This window comes from Lynx canadensis, chromosome C2 (assembly GCF_007474595.2).
Source record: "Lynx canadensis isolate LIC74 chromosome C2, mLynCan4.pri.v2, whole genome shotgun sequence".
In the NCBI taxonomy this organism is placed as follows: domain Eukaryota; kingdom Metazoa; phylum Chordata; class Mammalia; order Carnivora; family Felidae; genus Lynx; species Lynx canadensis.
Genome location: NC_044311.2, coordinates 54008381 through 54028342, shown reverse-complemented (window position 1 = coordinate 54028342; position 19962 = coordinate 54008381). Strand labels below are relative to the sequence as shown.

The following is a 19962-nucleotide window of genomic DNA, read 5'->3' as shown; positions in this document are numbered from 1 at the left end:
ACTTACATGTTCCAAAATATTCTTTTAGATCTTGTTATCGCTGAGGGGCATGTACTTTTGAATTTTGTGATCTGGTCATATCACATATATTTACTAAAAATTTATCTTTGAGGGGCACCTGGGTGGCTCAGTTAGTTGAGCATCCAACTCTTGAATTCAGCTCAGGTCATGATCTCGGTTGTGGGATCAAGCCCTGTGTTGGGCTCTGAACTGAGCATGGAACCTGATTAAGATTCTCTCTCCCTCTGCCCCTCACCCCTGCTCTCTCTAAAATAACAAAAAAATTAAATAAAAAAATTTTATTTGAAAATGCCAATCACATTCATATAAGTAAAACTTTTTTCTATTATTTAGAACTTAATAAAATCCAACCTTCCTGTGAACACTGTAATGCTGAAAATGTAAGTATCTTTTAATTATAAAATATGATTTCCTAGTTTGCTTTAAGAAAACAACATTTACTTATATATTACTCGCTTATGTGCGTATGTGTGTATACTTTTTCTTCAGAAACAGAATGAGCAAGTGACCCCCAGGCTCCTTTCCCGGGAACAGTTTTTGTAAGTAGTTGTGAATACAGAAGACTTAATATCGTTAGTAATTTAACTTTGTACATAAAAATGACCCCAAATAGGGGAAACACAAAGCAATATCACTAATTTCACACATTTTATGTAACTACTTGGATTATTTTCTTTGATAGTGATGCTTCTTCAAAATGTGGTAGAATTTCATTAGTGCTTTTGAATGAAATTAAAAACCTAAATAATTTTAAAAAGTCCTTTGCTGACCAAATGTTAGGCCTAAACAGGTGTTCTTATCTGTCCAATGCAGGCTAAAGTTGGACACGGAGGGAACTTACCAGTGCACAGAAACTGGCCTGATATTTGAGGTTAACAGAAAAGTTGACATCAAGTATTGCGTTTTGTCCTGGAGCAAATACGCAGACCTGGTTGTTAAGCCCTGGATTGTTGGTGGACCCTTGTTTGATGTTAAATGTGACCCAAACTGTCTTACTTCCATTCAGTTTCCACATTCCCTCTGCTTGGGTCGTAAGTACTCGTTTTCTAAAAGTCTCATTAGTGTGTGCATGTGCGTATATAAGAGTATGTGTGCCATCCGTATACTGCCTGGAACACTAATTTACCTTCATGCTTTAACAGACCATGATGCCAATATGACGTTCAAAGTCTTACATGTTAAAAGTTCTGGGGCCTCGTTAGAATCCACTGTGGATCATTCTGCAACCCATGTCAAGTGGCATGTGAGCTCTCTTTCTCCGGTGGGACCTGTTATTCAAAGTGAAGAAACAGTATACCACCACGGGGCCGTGATTCTCTACAAAGCCATTGACCATAATCCATCCTTGTCTTTTCGAGTGTACATAGCAACCAATAATGAGTCCTTCATCAAGGTAAAGTTAATGAAAATGAATAATAAATGTTGAATACTCTGTGTTCAAACGTTATGCCATGTTTATGTGGGTCCTGTCCCTGTTCATTTAAGTGTCCCCCCACTGTGGGTCTAATTTGGCATAAGGTTCTAAGGTCAGTGCCTTGGTGTGTGCCAAGTCCTCAGGTTTATGGGGTATGGTTGTCTGTACGTGTAAATAGTGTCAAGAAGATGACAGATGGGGAAGTAGCTCTCCATAGATGAGGATGGCCCAGACAAGTAGGCCTGGCTTTGGAGAGGGTTGGCTGATGTACAGTCTAGGCCATTTATTTTCTATAGCCGTGCTACTCAAAATGTGGTCTGGGACCCAGGGGGCCAGGAGTGTTGACATCAGCAGGGAGCTTGGTAAAATGCAAAAGCTCTAGCCCACTCCAAACCTCTAGAATCCGAGCCTGAACTGGGCAGGATTCCCAGGTGATTTGCATGCACATTAAGAGTTTGAGGAGCACCTGTTCTGGAACACACGGGGGAGCCATTTGAGGCCTTTGGGTCAAAGGTTGGATGACTTGAGGTTTCTCTTTGCCTAAAGTTCCTCACATAAGATCCACCTCCCAGGTTAACTCACTGCAGAGGAAATTTTTGGGTAAAAATTGGCCTGTGGTTCACATTCTGAGTTTTGTAGAGCAGATATTCATGAACCACTTAACTGTGTTTAAGGCATCGAGGCCTGAGGGGTGGGGGTTTGGGTGTTCATAATGGAACCAGTTTTCCAGAATCGGGATGTGATGATTATCCCGCTTTCTGAATGCTTACATAGTTAGAGCTGTGGCAGTTAGATCTCCTGTTATACCTTTAACCATTTTCTGTACAGTTGTAATGGTTTAGAGGTGGATGGAGAACTGAAATAAATAAAGTAGACAGAAAAAACCATGACTCAAAATTGTCCTTTCAGATTTGAAATGAGAGTTTGACAGAAGTTAAGAAAATAAACATAAGATCTGTGATAAAGTGTACAAAATGATGAGTTGTAGTTTGAGTTACAGAATTTACATTGACAAGGAAGAAGAATTTCCTCTGCCCTACAAGATCCTTCTGGCTGCCCTTCAAGAATCAGGTTGACATGAGACAGATTAACAGGAGAAAATCTAATTTAATTTTGTATGTATCGGGAATCCACACAGATGTGGAAATTCCAAAGACACTGGCAAAATGAGGTATATATGTCATTGTGAACTAAGGAGAAGGGGGCAGCATTCTGGGACTTCAAAGGGAAGGAATACACTTTGGAAGAAAATGAAAAAGAGTAAATGCTTAGTAAACAAGTGCTTGCTGGGCCACTCAGAAGCAATGGAACATAGAGGACTTTGATGAAACAGGCCTTGCAGGGTTCCTCTCTGTCACCATACCTGGTTCATGTCACGTAATATAGTTTTCTCTGGTGATAGTTCTCTTCCTGGAGGAGGTCCTCTACCCAACTTCTTCTAGGCAATTGTAGGGGAGGTAAAGAGTGTTTCCTGAATCTGCTGGGTTTTGATTGCTTTTTCAAAAAATTTGTTTAAATTAATTTTTTTAAAAATTCAAGTATAATTAATATACGGTATTATATTAGTTTCAGGTGTACAATACGATTCAACAATTTTGTACATTACCCAGGGCTCTTCATGATAAGTGTACTCTTTAATCCCCTTCACCTATTTCACCCACCTACCCACCCTTGATTGCTTTTTAAATCAAAATAGCCTTCATGCCAAAGTAGTCTATCTTGGGGTAGCCTTCCCTTGGCCCCCTACAACATGAAACTACCTATTTCCAGTGTTTTTAGGTTGTAGTGTTTGCACAGCTTTAGAAACGTAAGTTATATTGATTATAATTGGCAATATAATTTTTTTTTTTTTTTCAACGTTTATTTATTTTTGGGACAGAGAGAGACAGAGCATGAACGGGGGAGGGGCAGAGAGAGAAGGAGACACAGAATCGGAAACAGGCTCCAGGCTCTGAGCCATCAGCCCAGAGCCTGACGCGGGGCTCAAACTCACAGACCGCGAGATCGTGACCTGGCTGAAGTCGGACGCTTAACCGACTGCGCCACCCAGGCGCCCCTATAATTGGCAATATATATTAAAATTTTAAAATTCTATTAAGTAATAGGTTTTTAGTTTCTTCCTAAGGTAAAATAGGCTTCCTTTAATCTTACTAAAGTTAATACTTTCAGTTGGGAAGCTAGTCTTCAAAATAGTATAAAAATAACCCCATCTAAAGTAGAATTACCATGGATTTGGAATAAATATATATATATATATATATATATATATTTTGACAACAAGAGAGAGCCGGTGGGGGTGGGGGGTGAGGGGGGCAGAGAGAGAGGAGGAGAGAATCCTAAACAGACTTCCCACTGACTTGGGACTCGAACCCATGAACCATGAGATCATGGCCTGAGCCAAAACCAAGAGTCGAGCTCTTAACCAACTGAGCTACCCAGGCACCCCGGAATAAAGTACTACTATTTAATGAAGTTCATATTTCAGGAAAGTAAATACAAGTAATTAAAAGGGTATTATCTGTACTTCCTGGGAAGCTGGGGTGAGGGGCTGATTGTATCAACAAATGTAGAAGAAGACACCACTAGAACGATAGGGAGCATAGCATGGTTAAAAGGCAGGATGTGCTTCCTGTTGATGTTTGATTTTTACACCTTCCTGGGTTGTTTTTTTCCCTACATAGGAAGAACTCCTTGAACTTTGCCTTCAGGAAACCTAAATTTCATGTTCAGCTACTCAGCTGCTTTACAAGTGAGCCTGGGCCAAAGTTTCCTTTAACCTCTTTGGGGCATTCAAGCTATACATATAAAATCAGGGACCCCTCTGGGACAGTTGTGAAAATAAGGATGGGAACATGTAAGGTGCTGGGTAGAAACAAACTTCGGGTAAAGCAGAACTGTTGACAATAAAGTAGCTGCTCTCTGTTCACATCATCGGCATATAATCAATACGAATGTGTAACACTAGCCCTAATTTAATTTTCTCAAATCCTTCAGAAGCAAATTTTAGGTGCCATGCAGAGTGGGTGCTTTGGCTGTAGTGCTTTGGCAGAAAGATGTTTGGGGACCTAGAAGCCTGAAGTGCAGATCAAAGGTGCCTTATTCGCCTCTCTGGCATTTCTTTTCAGAGCACCGTGAAAGTTTCTCCCTTGCTGTCATTTTGTACAGGGAAATGAAGATAATGCAGGGTGGCACATGCACTGCTCGGATGCTTAGAGTCCTTACAGTTGTTGCTGATGCATTTCAAAACCAAAACCTATTTCTACCTTCAGGATATTTCCAAATCTGTAAAGCACTCCTCCAAGAAATTCATGAAAATTGACAAGCCTCCTGTTTGCCAGAAGTTATTGCAGAATGGGAAGAAATACAGACTGATCAGCGAACCAGAAGCCGAAATTACCCCAGAGGTATATATATTTTGAAAACCACTTGGAGTAGCAGCAGGATGTATATTTTGTAGATATGTATTCTGAAGGTTTTAAAATAATGTGTTTTGTTCTCATTTTTAATTTAAAAGAAAGCAATTGTTTTGCTAAACTTGAAGCTTATTCCAGAGATGCTGTTGAATTTCAGAATTAATCTGAAAAATCGACTTATATAATCTCTTTCCCTTTAAAAAGGTTTTAAATTTTCTCGAGTTTTTTTTTTTTAATTAAATTCAATGTTAGCTTCAAAGGAATAAAAACCTTAAGCTTGATTTTAAGTCACAGAGCACTGAAGGTTAATGGAAAAGAGTTGCTAACAAGGATACTGGCTTTTCTTATTGGAAGGCATTTGAAAAATAGTTATGAGAACAAATTGTCACCAGGTTTCAACTATTCACTGTACACATGACATTTGTAAGTGATTTTGGTTTCCTGTAAATGACTAAGTTATTTTTAAAACTTGTTTTCATTATGTGCTCTGATTGTGTGCCGTACCTTATCTAACTAGACATCTGTGTGGAAATTCTTTTTGTACACCTTTTTATGTTTGTTTTATAGTTTATGAAAAGTTGAAAACAACGTTTTGATTCCATTACATTAAAATACGAAGCAAGAGAGAGCTGATCGCAGTGGCCCATGTTGCATTATTTTATTATATTATCAGGGGCCTGGTGCCCTGGAGAAGTAGTCAGGTTGATCAGATGGCCTTCTATGACCTTCCTTTCCAGTTTCAAAGGGTCTCTTTCCACCTGGTGTGTTTTGAGCCTTACAGTAGCATGGCTGAAGAAACTAATGTGCAAAGTGGGCCAGTGAGCCACTGAGTCCCACGGCCAGGCGGTGGGAGAGCCTGGCCCTGAGCCCCGTCTGCCCTTGGGTCCTAATTCCACAGTCTTTCCACTGGGATCTGAGAGGTTCTCAGCCCTTGCAAGCTGATCAAGCCCTGGCAGATGCTACCTCAAGATGATCACAAGAAGCCAACTGCGGTCTTGCCTAGGAGGTGGAATTAAATGTGAAGGGCTTGCTTAGAACAGTGTGATTCCTGGCCTTTGCTGCAAAATGGAATTCCCAGGGGAGCTTTAAAAAAGTCTGTGGCCTGGGTTCCATCTCCAGAGATACTGACATAATTGGTTTGGGAGTGGCTTCGGCATCGGGCTTGTTAAAGCTCCCAGGGTGACTATAATGTGCTGCCAGGATTAAGAGCTACTAGGAGAGGGAATAGTACACATTCAGTGGGTAAATCTGTCTAGGAAAGGACTGAGATGGTCCCCAGAGCTCTCGTTTACACAAGATGATGGTGGGAGGGCTTTAAATAGTCTAATTCTGCCACCAGTTGTGTGCTGTCTCTCAACCAAGTTTCTGGGCTATAAAATGGGGGATAATCTCCTAGTATTGCCCAAAGGATCATAGAAAGGTAATGGTTTTGGCGTTCTCTGAGAGTTGTGAAACTCTGTAAATCTAAGGTATTCTTGCTGATTTTATACCATTAATGATGTGTTTAACTGTCATTTATCAAAATTGCCTATTAAAAGTCAGTCTGGGATAAGAGCTAAGAGTGTCATGATCTTTTCCTTCAAAAGATGCCAGTATAGAAAGAGACAGATTATATTCATGTAAAGAAATAATTTTAACATGTCATGTGGTATTACCATAGAGATGGGTGTGGTGAATTTCAGGAAGGGTTCCCATGTGGTGACATTTGTTCTGGGTTTGAAGGGAGAGAGATTCACCGGGGAGGCAGCTCTCCCGGAAGAGGAAACCATAAGTGCCTAAGTGAGGTGATGGGATGTGCAGCTGGGCTCAGGGCACCAGAATAGTTCCAGGAAATGGGAATGCAGAGGGCTTTGGGAAAAGTGGGGCCACGAGCGAGAGAGAGAGAGAGAGAGAGAGAGAGATCTTCGCTTTGTAGGCCTTGGTGACCTATTAAAGGTTGTGAGGATAATGCTAGTGATTTGTAATGGGAAGGGAGAGGGGCAGGTTAAGATCCCTGGTTTTTAAAGGTGGTGCCTAGTACATTCCAGTGACTTTTTTTTTTTTTTTTTTTTTTTTAAGTAGACTTCTCCCTCTAGGCTTGTGAGTCAGTCTGCAGAGGAGCAGAGGAGGTCCAGGACAGGAATCAGTCTCTGTAGTAGTTAAGAGGAGTCAGAAGGTGGGGCACCTGGGTGGCTCAGCTGGTTAAGCATCTGACTCTTGGATTTTGGCTCAGGTCACGATCTCATAGTTTGTGAGTTTGAGCCTCTCATTGGGCTCTGTGCTGATGGCACAGAACCTGCTTGGAATTTTCTCTCTCCTTCTCAGCCCCTCCCCCACTCGTGAGAGCATGCGCACGTGCTCTCTCTCTCTCTCAAAATAAATAAATAAACTTAAAAAAAAAATGAGGAGTCAGAAGGTGTGGATTCAAATTCACTTCCACCATTTCCTAGATGTGGATTTAGGCAAGTTTATTAGCTTCTCTGAGATTCTTTATCCATAAAATAGCAAAGAAAGGGTTTGTTGGGGGAAAGGTGGTATTCAGTGACAGAGTGTGGCTGAAACACTCAGTGTAGTTCTGTCAATGTTTTAAATCAATTCCAGGCTGTGGAATGATCAAAGCAAAAGATGGTGAGGAAGTTTAAAAGCACCTACAGGGGCGCCTGGGTGGCGCAGTCGGTTAAGCGTCCGACTTCAGCCAGGTCACGATCTCGCGGTTCGTGAGTTCGAGCCCTGCGTCAGGCTCTGGGCTGATGGCTCGGAGCCTGGAGCCTGTTTCCGATTCTGTGTCTCCCTCTCTCTCTGCCCCTCCCCCGTTCATGCTCTGTCTCTCTCTGTCCCAAAAATAAATAAAAACGTTGAAAAAGAAAAAAAAAAAAAAAAAAAGCACCTACAAAAGGGTGATTAGTTTGGGAACGTGAAACACTGAAACCAAGAAAGGGCTGAACAGTTACATCTTAAAAAAAATAGGGCCAACATACTGGAAGCCTCAATGAAGTAGAAAAGCAGGTTGGAGTAATGAGGGTCTAGAAGCAAGAGAATAAGAGGGTCTGTGATTAAGGAGTGGCATTTCGAGCATCAGAGTTTCAGTAAGCATTCAGGTCAGCACTAACCCTTCTAGTATTCCTTATTTGACATTTGTTATTGTCAACTAATGCAACTTTTATTTTTAAAAATCCCCCCCCCTTTTTTTAAGGAAATCGAATTTGTTGACGGTTCACTTTTAAAATTGAAAAGTTACATTGAAGTGTATTTGGAGCAACCAGTGGAGTTTAAATTACTTTTGGTTGAAATGGATTCTGAGGAAATTGTATGGAAAGCAAAACTGAGAGAATGTAAGTGTTTTGTGTCTTGAATGAAAACTCTGGTTTGTGGGTTGGTTGGGGTGGGAAGACAAATAGAGTAATTGTCTGTTTCATTACCATAACATTTAAAAATGTGATTAAGAGACACAAAAACCCCAGCTAGGCTCTGATTCTCAGGCACCAATGTCCAGACCCCTCGGTCAGTGGGTATAGTTCAGTGAGTATGTGGAAACTTCAGGCAGTGGGTGGGCGTAGCCAATAGAGTGTTGTTTTTTTCCCCCTTACCATTCTGAGGTTTGGGTCTCAGATATATATATGTATATATATATATATATATATATATATATATATTTTTTTTTTTTTAATGTTTATTTATTTTTGAGAGAGAGAGAGAAAGAGGTGGGGAGGGGCAGAGAGTGAGGGAGACACAGAATCTGAAGCAGGCCCCAGGCTCTGAACTGTCAGCATGGAGTCCGAAGCGAGGCTCAAACTCATGAACCACGGGATCATGACCTGAGCTGAAGTCAGATGCTTAACCAACTGAGCACCCCCGGCGCCCCATGGGTCTCAGATATTTTAATGTGAATTAGGGGTACCCTGACAAAGTCTCTCTCGTGACCTGGAGGTACATCGATATTTTGTCCGACCGCCTGTCTCGTTTGCCTCACGAGCTGGTGGCTCCTGCTGGGTGTGATCACAGCTGTGCTGTGGGAATGCATTTCCCTGTTCTGATATTTTGGTGCTGGGAAGTCCTCTGACAACCACCTTTTCAACATGCTCTCCTGCTCTGGGAGGAGTTGAAGAGGACTGCTGCTGATGAGGACCGCCTCTGGGAGAGGGGAGACTCAGGGGGATACCCCAGATCTGTCCCTGGCCTCCTCCTCAGGCAGGTCTGAGCTTTAACTCCAATTCTATTGAAGGGAGTTATTAAAACAGCAGAAATGTGTATAGTGAGCACATTTTGGACCCAGAAGGGAGGCAAAACAGTGGGTTGGGAGTGAGGTCCTATGGGTTCTAGTTCCAGCCCTAGAATTGACCAGCTGTACGTGGGAGTGTGGGCAAGTCTCCCAACCCCCTTGTGGCTGTTGTATCCTCATCTGCAAATGGCACTGAGGTCCCTCCTGCCACCGCCATGTGTTTGTAGTAGAAATTATTTTTGCATCATTTGCATTTTGGATTATGATACCTTAATTCTGTCCTGGTATATGTAATACAGTGTCATTTCAAAAAAGCAGCACAAGTTGGTAAGTGCCACTAGCTGGATTTTAACCCACTCTCCTATTAATTTCATTCTCCAGAATTTTAATTTTGTTGTACAAATGTAATAACAATGAGGATCTGTTAAGTATTCTATAAATCTCTTTATCATCTGAACAACATTTGAATCAATTTTCAGCTACTTTCTTTTGTATCCACTGGGTTATGTGTAGACAAAGGAATTTGGTAACTGCTAATGGTAACAGAATGAGTGCTGTGTGTGGGTCATATATTCATGTCTTTCCAAAATACAGATTTCTGTCTGTTAGAGTCTGTATTTCTTGTCATGTTTTATACTCTAGAAATGAAACCTGATTTAAGCATTTTGGAATTCTCAGTCCTAGTTTAAGCATGAACCTTTTTTGGTAGATGGGATTGATTCTTACTCTCAATATTATACTCTTTGTTTGTTTCTTTTTTTATTTATATTCAAGTTAGTTACCATACAGTGTAGTCTTAGCTTTAGGAATAGAATCCAGTGATTCATCTCTTACATAGTGACACCCAGTGCTTATCCTGAAAAGTGCCCTCCTTAATGCCTGTCACCCATTTAACCCATCCTTCCACCCTCTCCCCGCTCCAGCAACCCTCAGTTTGTTCTCTATACTTAAGAGTCTCTATGGTTTGCCTCCTTCTCTGTTTTTATCTTATTTTTCCTTCCCTTCCCCTATGTTCATCTGTTGTGTTTCTTAAATTCCACATATGAAATCATATGATATCTGTCTTACTCTGACTTATTTCACTTAGCATAATACCTTCTAGTTCCATCCATATCATTGCAAATTGCAAGATTTCATTCTTTTTCGTTGCCAAGTAGTATTCCATTGTATATAAACACCACATCTTCTTAATTCGTTTATCAGTTGATGGACATTTAGGTTCTTTCATAATTTGGCTATTATTGATAGTGCTGCTATAAACATTGGGGTGCATGTGCCCCGTTCGAATGAGCATTTTTGTATCCTTTGGATCAATTCCTAGTAGTGCAATTGCTGGGTTGTAGGGTAGTTCTATTTTTAATTTTTTTTTTTTTTTTGCTTTTTTTTAATTTTATTTTTTTAAATTTACATCCAAATTAGTTAGCATATAGTGCAACAATGATTTCAGGAGTAGATTCCTTAATGCCCCTTACCCATTTAGCCTATCCCCCCTCCCACAACCCTCCAGCAACCCTCAGTTTGTTCTCCAGATTTATGAGTCTCTTCTGTTTTGTCCCCCTCCCTTTTTTTATATTATTTTTGTTTCCCTTCCCTTAGGTTCATCTGTTTTGTCTCTTAAAGTCCTCATATGAGTGAAGTCATATGATTTTTGTCTTTCTCTGACTGACTAATTTCACTTAGTATAACACCCTCCATTTCCATCCACATAGCTGCAAATGTCAAGATTTCATTCTTTTTGATTGCCGAGTAATACTCCATTGTATATATATACCACATCTTCTTTATCCATTCATCCATCGATGGGCATTTGGGCTCTATGTACTTTGGCTATTGTTGATAGTGCTGCTATAAACATTGGGGTACATGTGTCCCTTCGAAATAGCACACCTGTATCCCGTGGATAAATGCCTAGTAGTGCAATTGCTGGGTCATAGGGTAGTTCTATTTTTAGTTTTTTGAGAAACCTCCATACTTTTTTTCAGAGTGGCTGCACCAGCTTGCATTGCCACCAACAATGCAAAAGAGACCCTCTTTCTCCGCATCCTCGCCAACATCTGTTGTTGCCTGAGTTGTTAATGTTAACCATTCTGACAGGTGTAAGGTGGTATCTCATTGTGGCTTTGATTTGTATTTCCCTGATGATGAGTGACGTGGAGCATTTTTTCATGTGTCGGTTGGAAATCTGGATGTCTTCCTTGGAGAAGTGTCTATTCATGTCTTTTGCCCATTTCTTCCCTGGATTGTTTGTTTTTTGGGTGTTGAGTTTGATAATTTCTTTATAGATTTTGGATACTAACCCTTTATCTGATAGATCATTTGCAAATATCTTCTCCCATTCTGTAGGTTGCCTTTTAGTTTTGCTTATTGTTTCCTTAGCTGTGCAGAAGCTTTTTATTTTGATGAGGTCCCAGTAGTTCATTTTTGCTTTTGTTTCCCTTGCCTCTGGAGACATGTTGAGTAAGAAGTTGCTGTGGCCAAGATCAAAGAGGTTTTTACCTGCTTTCTCCTCAGGATTTTGATGGCTTCCTGTCTTACATTTAGGTCTTTCATCCATTTTGAGTTTATTTTTGTGTATGGTGTAAGAAAGTGGTCCAGGTTCATTTTTCTGCATGTTGCTGTCCAGTTTTCCCAGCCCCACTTGCTGAAGAGACTGTCTTTATTCCATTGGATATTCTTTCCTGCTTTGTCAAAGATGAGTTGGCCATATGTTTGTGGGTCCATTTCTGGGTTCTCTATTCTGTTCCATTGATCTGAGTGTCTGTTTTTGTGCCAGTACCATACTGTCTTGATCATTACAGCTTTGTAGTATAGCTTGAAGTCCAGGATTGTGATGCCTCCTGCTTTGGTTTTCTTTTTCAAGATTGTTTTGGCTATTGGGGTCTTTCCTGGTTCCATACAAATTTTAGGATTATTTTTTTTAGCTCTGTGAAGAATGCTGGTGTTATTTTGATAGGGATTGCATTGGATATGTAGATTGCTTTGGGTAGTATCGACATTTTAACAATATTTGTTCTTCCTATCCAGGAGCATGGAATCTTTTTCTATCTTTTTGTGTCTTCTTCAATTTCTTTCATAAGCTTTCTATAGTTTTCAGTGTATAGATTTTTTACCTCTTTGGTTAGGTTTATTCCTAGGTATTTTATGTTTTTTTGTGCAACTGTAAATGGGATTGATTCCTTGATTTCTCTTTCTGTTGCTTCATTGTTGGTGTATAGGAATGCAACCAATTTCTGTGCATTGATTTTATATCCTGCAACTTTGCTGAATTCATGAATCAATTCTAGAAGTTTTTTGGTGAATCTTTTGGATTTTCCATACAGAGTATCATGTCATCTGCGAAGAGTAAAAGTTTGACCTCCTCCTGGCCAATTTGGATGTCTTTTATTTCTTTGTGTTGTGTGATTGCAGAGGCTAAGACTTCCAATACTATGTTGAATAACAGTGGCGAGAGTGGACATCCCTGTCTTTTTCCAGACCTTAGGGGGAAAGCTCTCAGTTTTTCCCCATTGAGGATGATATTAGCATTGGGTCGTTCAATATGGCTTTTATGATCTCGAGGTGTGATCCTTCTATCCCTACTTTCTTGAGGGTTTTTTTCAAGAAAGGATGCTGTATTTTGTCAAATGCTTTCTCTGCATCTATTGAGCGGATCATATGGTTCTTGTCCTTTCTTTTATTAATGTGATGAATCACGTTAATTGTTTTGTGGACATTGAACCAGCCCTGCATCCCAGGTATAAATCCCGCTTGGTCGTGGTGAATAGTTTTTTAAATATATTGTTGGATCTGGTTGGCTAATATCTTGTTGAGGATTTTTGCATCCATGTTCATCAGGGAAATTGGTTTATAGTTCTCCTTTTTAGTGGGGTCTCTCTCTGGTTTTGGAATCAAGGTAATGCTGGCTTCATACAAAGAGTTTGTAAGTTTTCCTTCCATTTCTATTTTTTGGAACAGTTTCAAGAGAATAGGTGTGAACTCTTCCTTAAATGTTTGGTAGAATTCCCCTGGAAAGCCATCTGGTCCTGGACTCTTGTTTTTTGGCAGATTTTTTATTACTAATTCGATTTCCTTACTGGTTATGGGTCTGTTCAAATTTTCTATTTCTTCCTGTTTCAGTTTTGGTAGTGTATATGTTTCTAGGAAGTTGTCCATTTCTTCCAGATTACCCATTTTATTGGCATATAATTGCTCATAATAATTTCCTATTATTTTTGTTTCTGTTGTGTTGGTTGTGATCTCTCCTCTTTCATTCCTGATTTTATTTATTTGGGTCCTTTCCTTTTTCTTCTTGATCAAACTGGCTAGTGTTTTATCAATTTTGTTCATTCTTTCAAAGAGCCAGCTTCTGGTTTCATTGATCTGTTCTACTGTTTTTTTTGGTTTTGATAGCATTGATTTCTGCTCTAATCTTTATTATTTCCTGTCTTCTGCTGGTTTTGGTTTTATTTGCTGTTCTTTTTCCAGCTCCTTAAGGTGTAAGGTTAGGTTGTATATCTGACATCTTTCTTCCTTCTTTAGGAAGTCTTGGATTGCTATATACTTTCCTCTTATGACTGCCTTTGCTGCGTGTCAGAGGTTTTGGGTTGTGGTGTTATCATTTTCATTGACTTTCCATATACTTTTTAGTTTCCTCTTGAATTGCTTGGTTAGCCTATTCATTCTTTAGTAGGATGTTCTTTAGTCTCCAAGTATTTGTTACCTTTCCAAATTTTTTCTTGTGGTTGATTTCGAGTTTCATAGTGTTGTGGTCTGAAAATATGCACGGTATGATCTCCATCTTTTTGTACTTACTTAGGGTCTATTTTTAATTTTTTGAGGAACCTCCATATTGTTTTCCAGAGTGGCCACACCAATTTGCATTTAACAGTGCAAAAGGGTTCCCCTTTCTCTGCATCCTCACCAACATCTGTTGTTTCCTGAGTTGTTAATTTTAGCCATTCTGACAGATGTGAGGTGGTATCTCATTGTGGTTTGATTTATATTTCCCTGATGATGAGTGATGTTGAGCATTTTTCATGTTTATGTTAGCCATCTGGATGTTGCCTTTGAAAAAATGTCTGTTCATGTCTTTTCCCATTTTTTCACTGGATTATTTCTTTTTTGGGTGTTGAGTTTGGTAAGTTATTTATAGATTTTAGATAATAACTGTTTATCTGATATGTCATTTGCAAATATCTTCTCCCATTCTTTCCATTGTCTTTTAGTTTTGTTGAGTGTTTCCTTTGCTGTGTAAAGCTTTTTATCTTAATGGGGTCCCAATAGTTCATTTTTTTTAAGTTTATTTATTTCTAGAGAGACAGAGACAGCGTTGAATGGGGGGGAGCAGGGAGGGAGAGAGAGAATCCCAAGCAGGCTATACGTTGCCAGTACAGAGCCTGATGTGGGGCTTGAACTCATGAAACTGTGAGATCATGACCTGAGCCAAAACCAAGAGTCAGACGCTTAACTGATTGAGCTACCCAGGCACCCTGCCCCCCTCCAGTAGTTCATTTTTGTTTTTATCTCCCTTGTCTCCAGAGACATATCAAGTAAGAAGTTGCTGTGGCTGAGGTCAGAGAGGCTGCTGCCTGTTTTCTCCTGTGGGATTTTGATTCATTCTTGTCTTACGTTTAGGTGTTTCATCCATTTTGAATTTATTTTTGTGTATGTTGTAAGAAAGTGGTCCAGTTTCATTTTTCTGCATGTTGTTGTCCAGTTCTCCCAGCACCATTTGCTAAAGAGATTGTCTTTATTCCATTGGATAGTCTTTCCTGCTTTGTCAAAGATTAGTTGCCCATATATTTGTGGGTCCATTCCTGGGCTCTCTATTCTATTCCATTGTTCTACGTGTCTGTTTTTGTGCCAGTGCCACACTATCTTGATGATTACAGCTTTGTAATACAGGTTAAAGTTCGGATTGTGATGCTTCCAGCTTTGGTTTTCTTTTTTCAACATTGCTTTGGCTATTTGGGGTCTTTTGTGTTTCCATAAAAATTTTAGGATTGTTTGTTCTATCTCTGTGAAGAATGCTGGTGTTATTTTGATAGGGATTGCATTGAATGTGTAGATTGCTTTGGGTAGTATCGACATTTTAACATTTGTTCTTCCAGTCCATGAGCATGGAATGTTTCTCCATTTCTTTGCGTCTCCTTCAGTTTCTTTTATAAGCTTTCTATAGTTTTCAGCATACAGATCTTTTATCTCTTTGGTTAGGTTTATTCCTAGGTAACTTGTCATTTTTGGTGCAATTGTAAATGGCATTGATTCCTTGATATCTCTTTCTGTTGCTGCATTATTGGTGTATAGAAATAACTGACTTCTGTACATTGATTTTATATCCTGGCACTTTGCCGAATTTATGTATCAGCTCTAGCAGTTTTTTGGTGGAGTCTTCATGTTTTCCATGTAGAGTATCAAATCATCTGTGAAGAGTGAAAGTTTTGACTTTTTCTTTGACACTTTGGATGCCTTTTATTTCTTTGTGTTGTCTGATTGCTGAGGACTTCCAACACTATGTTGAGCAACAGTGGTGAGAGTGGACATCCCTCTAGCGTTCCTGATCTTAGGGGGCAAGTTCTCAGTTTTTCCCCATTGAAGATGATATTAGCTGTGGGCCTTTCATATATGGCTCTTATGATGTTAAGGTATATTCCTTCTATCCTGATACTCTTGAGGGTTTTTATCAAGAAACGATTTGCTGTATTTTGTCAAATGCTTTTTCTCCATATATTGACAGAATCATATGGTTCTTATCCTTTCTTCTATTAATGTCTTGTATCACATCGATTGATTTTTGTATATTGAACCAGCCCTGCAGCCCAGGAATGAATTTCACTTGATCACGGTGAATAATTCTTTTCAATTAATTTTTTTAATGTTTTTATTTCTTTTTGAGAGAGAGAGAGAGAGAGAGAATGAGCAGGGGAGGGGCACAGAGAGAGAGGGACAGAGGATCTAAGTAGACTCTGCTGACAGCAGCAAGCCCCATGTAGGCCGTGAACTTACAGATTGTGAGTTTATGACCTGAGCTGAAATCAGCCGCTCAACCAACTGAGCCACCCAGGTGCCCCATGAATAATTCTTTTAATGTACTGTTGAATTCAATTTGCTAGTATCTTGTTGAGAATTTGTTTTATTAATTTTTTATTTATTTGTTTTGAGAGAGGGAGAGAGAGCACAAGTTGAGGAGGAACAGAGAGGGAGGGAGAGAGAGAGAATCCCAAGCAGGCTCCACATGTCAGTGCAGAGCCTGATGAGGGGCTCGAATTCACGAATCTTGAGATCATGACCTAAGCCAAAATCAAGAGTCAGATGCTTAACCAACTGAGCTACCCAGGTGCCCCTTGTTGAGAATTTTTGCATCCAGCTTCATCAGGCATATTGATCTGTAATTCTCCTTTTCAGTGGGGTCTTTGTCTGTTTTGGAATCAAGGTAATGCTGGGTTCATAGGATGAGTTTGGAAGCTTTCCGTCCATTTGACTTTTTGGAGCAGTTTGAAAAGAGTATGTATTAACTCTGCTTTAAATGTCTGATAGAATTCACCTGGAAGCCATATGGCCTAGGAGTCTTATTTGTTGGGAGATTTCTGATAACTGTTTCAATTTCTTTTTTTTTCTTCTTTTAAAATTTTTTTAATGTTTATTTATTTTTGAGAGAGAGAGAGCATGAGCAGGGGAGGGGCAGAGAGGGTGGGAGACACAGAATCTGAAGCAGGCTCCAGGCTCTGAGCTGTCAGCACAGAGCCCAACGTGGGGCTTGAATCCACCAACTGTGAGATCATGACCTGAGCCAAAGTCAGACACTTAACCGACTAAACCACCCAGGCACCTCCCGATTCAATTTCTTTGCTGGTTATGGGTCTGTTCAAAGTTTCTATTTATTCCCGTTTGAATTTTGGTAGTGAGTGAGTGTCTAGGAATTTGTCCATTTCTTCCAGGTTGTCCAGTTTGTTGGCGTATAATTTTTCATATTATTCTCTTACAATTGTATTTCTGTGGTGTTAGTTGTGATCTCTTTCATTCATGATTTTATCTGTTTAGGTCCTCTTTTCTTTGTGAGGAGTCTGGCTGGGAGTTTATCAATTTTGTTTATTCTTTCAGAAATCCAGCTCTTAGTTTCATTGATCTGTTCTATTGGGTTTTGTTTTTGGATTCTTTATTGTTTATTTCTTTTCTAATCTTTATTATTTCCCTTCTGTTGGCTTTGGACTTTATTTGGTGCTTCTTTTCTAGCTTCTTTAGGTGTAAGGCTAGGTTGTGTATTTGGGACCTTTCTTGCTTCTTGAAATAGGCATGAGTTGAAATGTATTTTCTTCTTAGGACTGCCTTTGAGTCATCCCAAAGGGCTTGGACTGTCATGTTTTCATTTTTACTTGCTTCCATGTATTTTTTAAATTTATTCTTTAATTTCCTGGTTAACCATTCATTCTTTAGTAGGATGTTCTTTTTTTTTTTTTTTTTTTTTGAACATAAATAGAATGTATTTGTAATATAAATACATGACACAGAGACATTCATTTTTGGCAAGTAGGATGTTCTTTAACCTCCATGTATTTGGGGGCTTTCCAAATTTTTTCTTGTGGTTGATTTTAAGTTTCATAGCATTGTGATCTGAAAATATGCATGGTGTGAAATCAACCTTTTTGTACCTGTTGAGGGCTGTTTTGTGACCCAGTATGTGATCTGTTTTGGAGAATGTTCCATGTACACACAAGAAGAATGTGTATTCTGCTGCTTTCGGATGAAATGTTCTGAATATCTATGTTAAGTCCCTCTCATCCAGTGTGTCATTCAGAGCTGTTGTTTGCTTGTTGATTTTCTGTTTAGATGATCTGTCCTTTGCTATAAGTGGAGTGTTGAAGTCTCCTACGATCATGGTATTGTTATCAATGAGTTTGTTTATGTTTGTGATTAATTGATTTATATATTTGGGTGCTTTCACATTGGGGACATAAATATTTACAACTGTTAGTTCTTCTTGATGGATAGACCCCTTAGTTATGATATAGTGCCCTTTATTTCTTGTTACAATCTTTGTTTTAAAATCTAGTTTGTTTAATATAAGTATGGATACTCCAGCTTTCTTTTGATGTCCATTAGCATGATAGATTGTTCTCCATCCCCTCACTTTCAATCTGCAGGTATCTCTTTTAAGCAGCATATAGATGGATCTTGGTGTTTGTTTTTTATTTATTTATTTATTTTTATTTTTATCCATTATGATACCATTTGTCTTTTGATTGGGGCATTTAGTCCATTTACATTCAGAGTGATTATTGAAAGATACGAACTTAGCGCTATTGTGTTATCCGTGGATTTCAAGTTTGTTGTGATGTTCTCTGGTCCTTTGTAATCTCTGCTGCTGCTTCCCACTCACAGAGTCCTTAGGATCTCTTGCAGGGCTGGTTTAGCGGTCATGAACTCCTTTAGTTTTTGTTTGTCTGGGAAAGTCTTTATCTCCCCTTCTATTCTGAATGACAGCCTTACTGGATAAAGGATTCTTGCCTGCATATTTTTCCTATTCAGCACATTGAATATTTCCTGTCACTCCCTTCTGGCCTGCCAAGTTTCAGTGGACAGGTCTGCTACTACTGTTATATGTCTACCCTTTTTTGTCCCTAGCTGCTTTCAGAATTCTCTTTGTATTTTTCCAGTTTCACTATGATATGTCATGGTGTTGATCTGTTTTTGTTGACGTTGAAGGGAGTTCGCTCTGCCTCTTGGACGTAGATGCCTGTTTCCTTCCCCAGATTAGGGAAATTCTCAGCTTTAATTTGTTCAAATAAACCTTTTGCCCCTTTCTCTCACTCTTCTTCTGGGACTCCTGTGGTCCGGATATTGTTTTGTTTTATGGAATCACTTAGTTCTCTAATTCTCCCTTCATGATGTAGTAATTTCCTCTCCCTCTTTTTTTCAGCTTCATCATTTTCCATGATTTTATCTTTTATTTCACATATTCTCTCCTCTGCTTCTTCCGTCATCACTGTCACTGTATCTAGTTTATTTTGCATCTCAGGTACAGCATTTTTAAATTCATCCTAACTAGTTAGTCTTTGATCTCTGCAGCAAGAGTTTCCCTGGTGTCCTCTATGCTTTTTTTAAGCCAAGCTATTAGTCTTATGACTGTTATTCTAAATTCTTGTTCAGGCATATTGTTTATATCTGTTTTGAGCAATCCTCTGTGATTTCTTCTTGACCTTTCTTTTGGAGAGAATTCCTCCGTTTTGTCATTTTGGCTAAGTTTCTGTCTTTTGCGTGTTTTAAAGCTTGTTATGTGTCCTGCACTTGTGAGTACTACTATATTAAAAAGGGGTCAAACACTGCCCAGGTCCTGGCACTTCAGGAAGTGTTTGTGGAGTGGGTTGAGCACACTCTGTTATTGCGTATTTGGCTGCTCTATCTCGCTGGTCAGTCCTCTGCAGAGCTCCTCCTTGCTTGAGGTGGTGGAGTGTTTGAACCTTCAAACACGTGTGCTTTGATTTGTTTGTTGAGGTAGCCCTTGATCCTGCCAAACTGCTTCCCTCTGCTGTGGAGATCCTTCTGTTACTCTGCAGACTGATTTCCTGGGTGTTCCAAGTGATCTGACCTCCGTACAGCTGTGTTTGAGGGATGAGGAAAATCCTGGTCCCCCTACTTGTTTCCCATCTTAACTCCCTCCTCAATATTATACTCTTAAGTTAGTAGTTGAAACAGGCCCTTTTATCTGAGCATGTAAATAGTCTTAGTTGGGACTGTGGACGGGGGGGGGATTGTGTTGTTTTCTTGGTATTCGTTATTTGTTCAGATAAATGAACCTGAAAAATGTTACTTTTTAGTCACCGCTAATGCCACTGTAAGAGAGGTATTTAACATGTAGCAATCTGAATACCATATTCTCTGGACTAAGAATAGATCTCTTGGTAGTTTTAAAGACCACTTTATAAGACCTCTCATGTTGG

The 19962-nt window shown here is 39.5% G+C and overlaps 1 protein-coding gene across 1 annotated transcript in view; it reads left to right on the top strand.

The window, feature by feature from the left end:
- LOC115522837 overlaps window positions 1–19962 on the top strand; it is a 45119-nt gene that overhangs the window by 17686 nt on the left and 7471 nt on the right. The window contains exons 8-13 of the mRNA XM_030328439.1: window positions 355–401; window positions 511–560; window positions 835–1052; window positions 1164–1414; window positions 4705–4839; window positions 8021–8159. Coding sequence (XP_030184299.1) covers window positions 355–401; window positions 511–560; window positions 835–1052; window positions 1164–1414; window positions 4705–4839; window positions 8021–8159 — 840 coding nt within the window. The remainder of the gene's footprint in view (window positions 1–354; window positions 402–510; window positions 561–834; window positions 1053–1163; window positions 1415–4704; window positions 4840–8020; window positions 8160–19962) is intronic.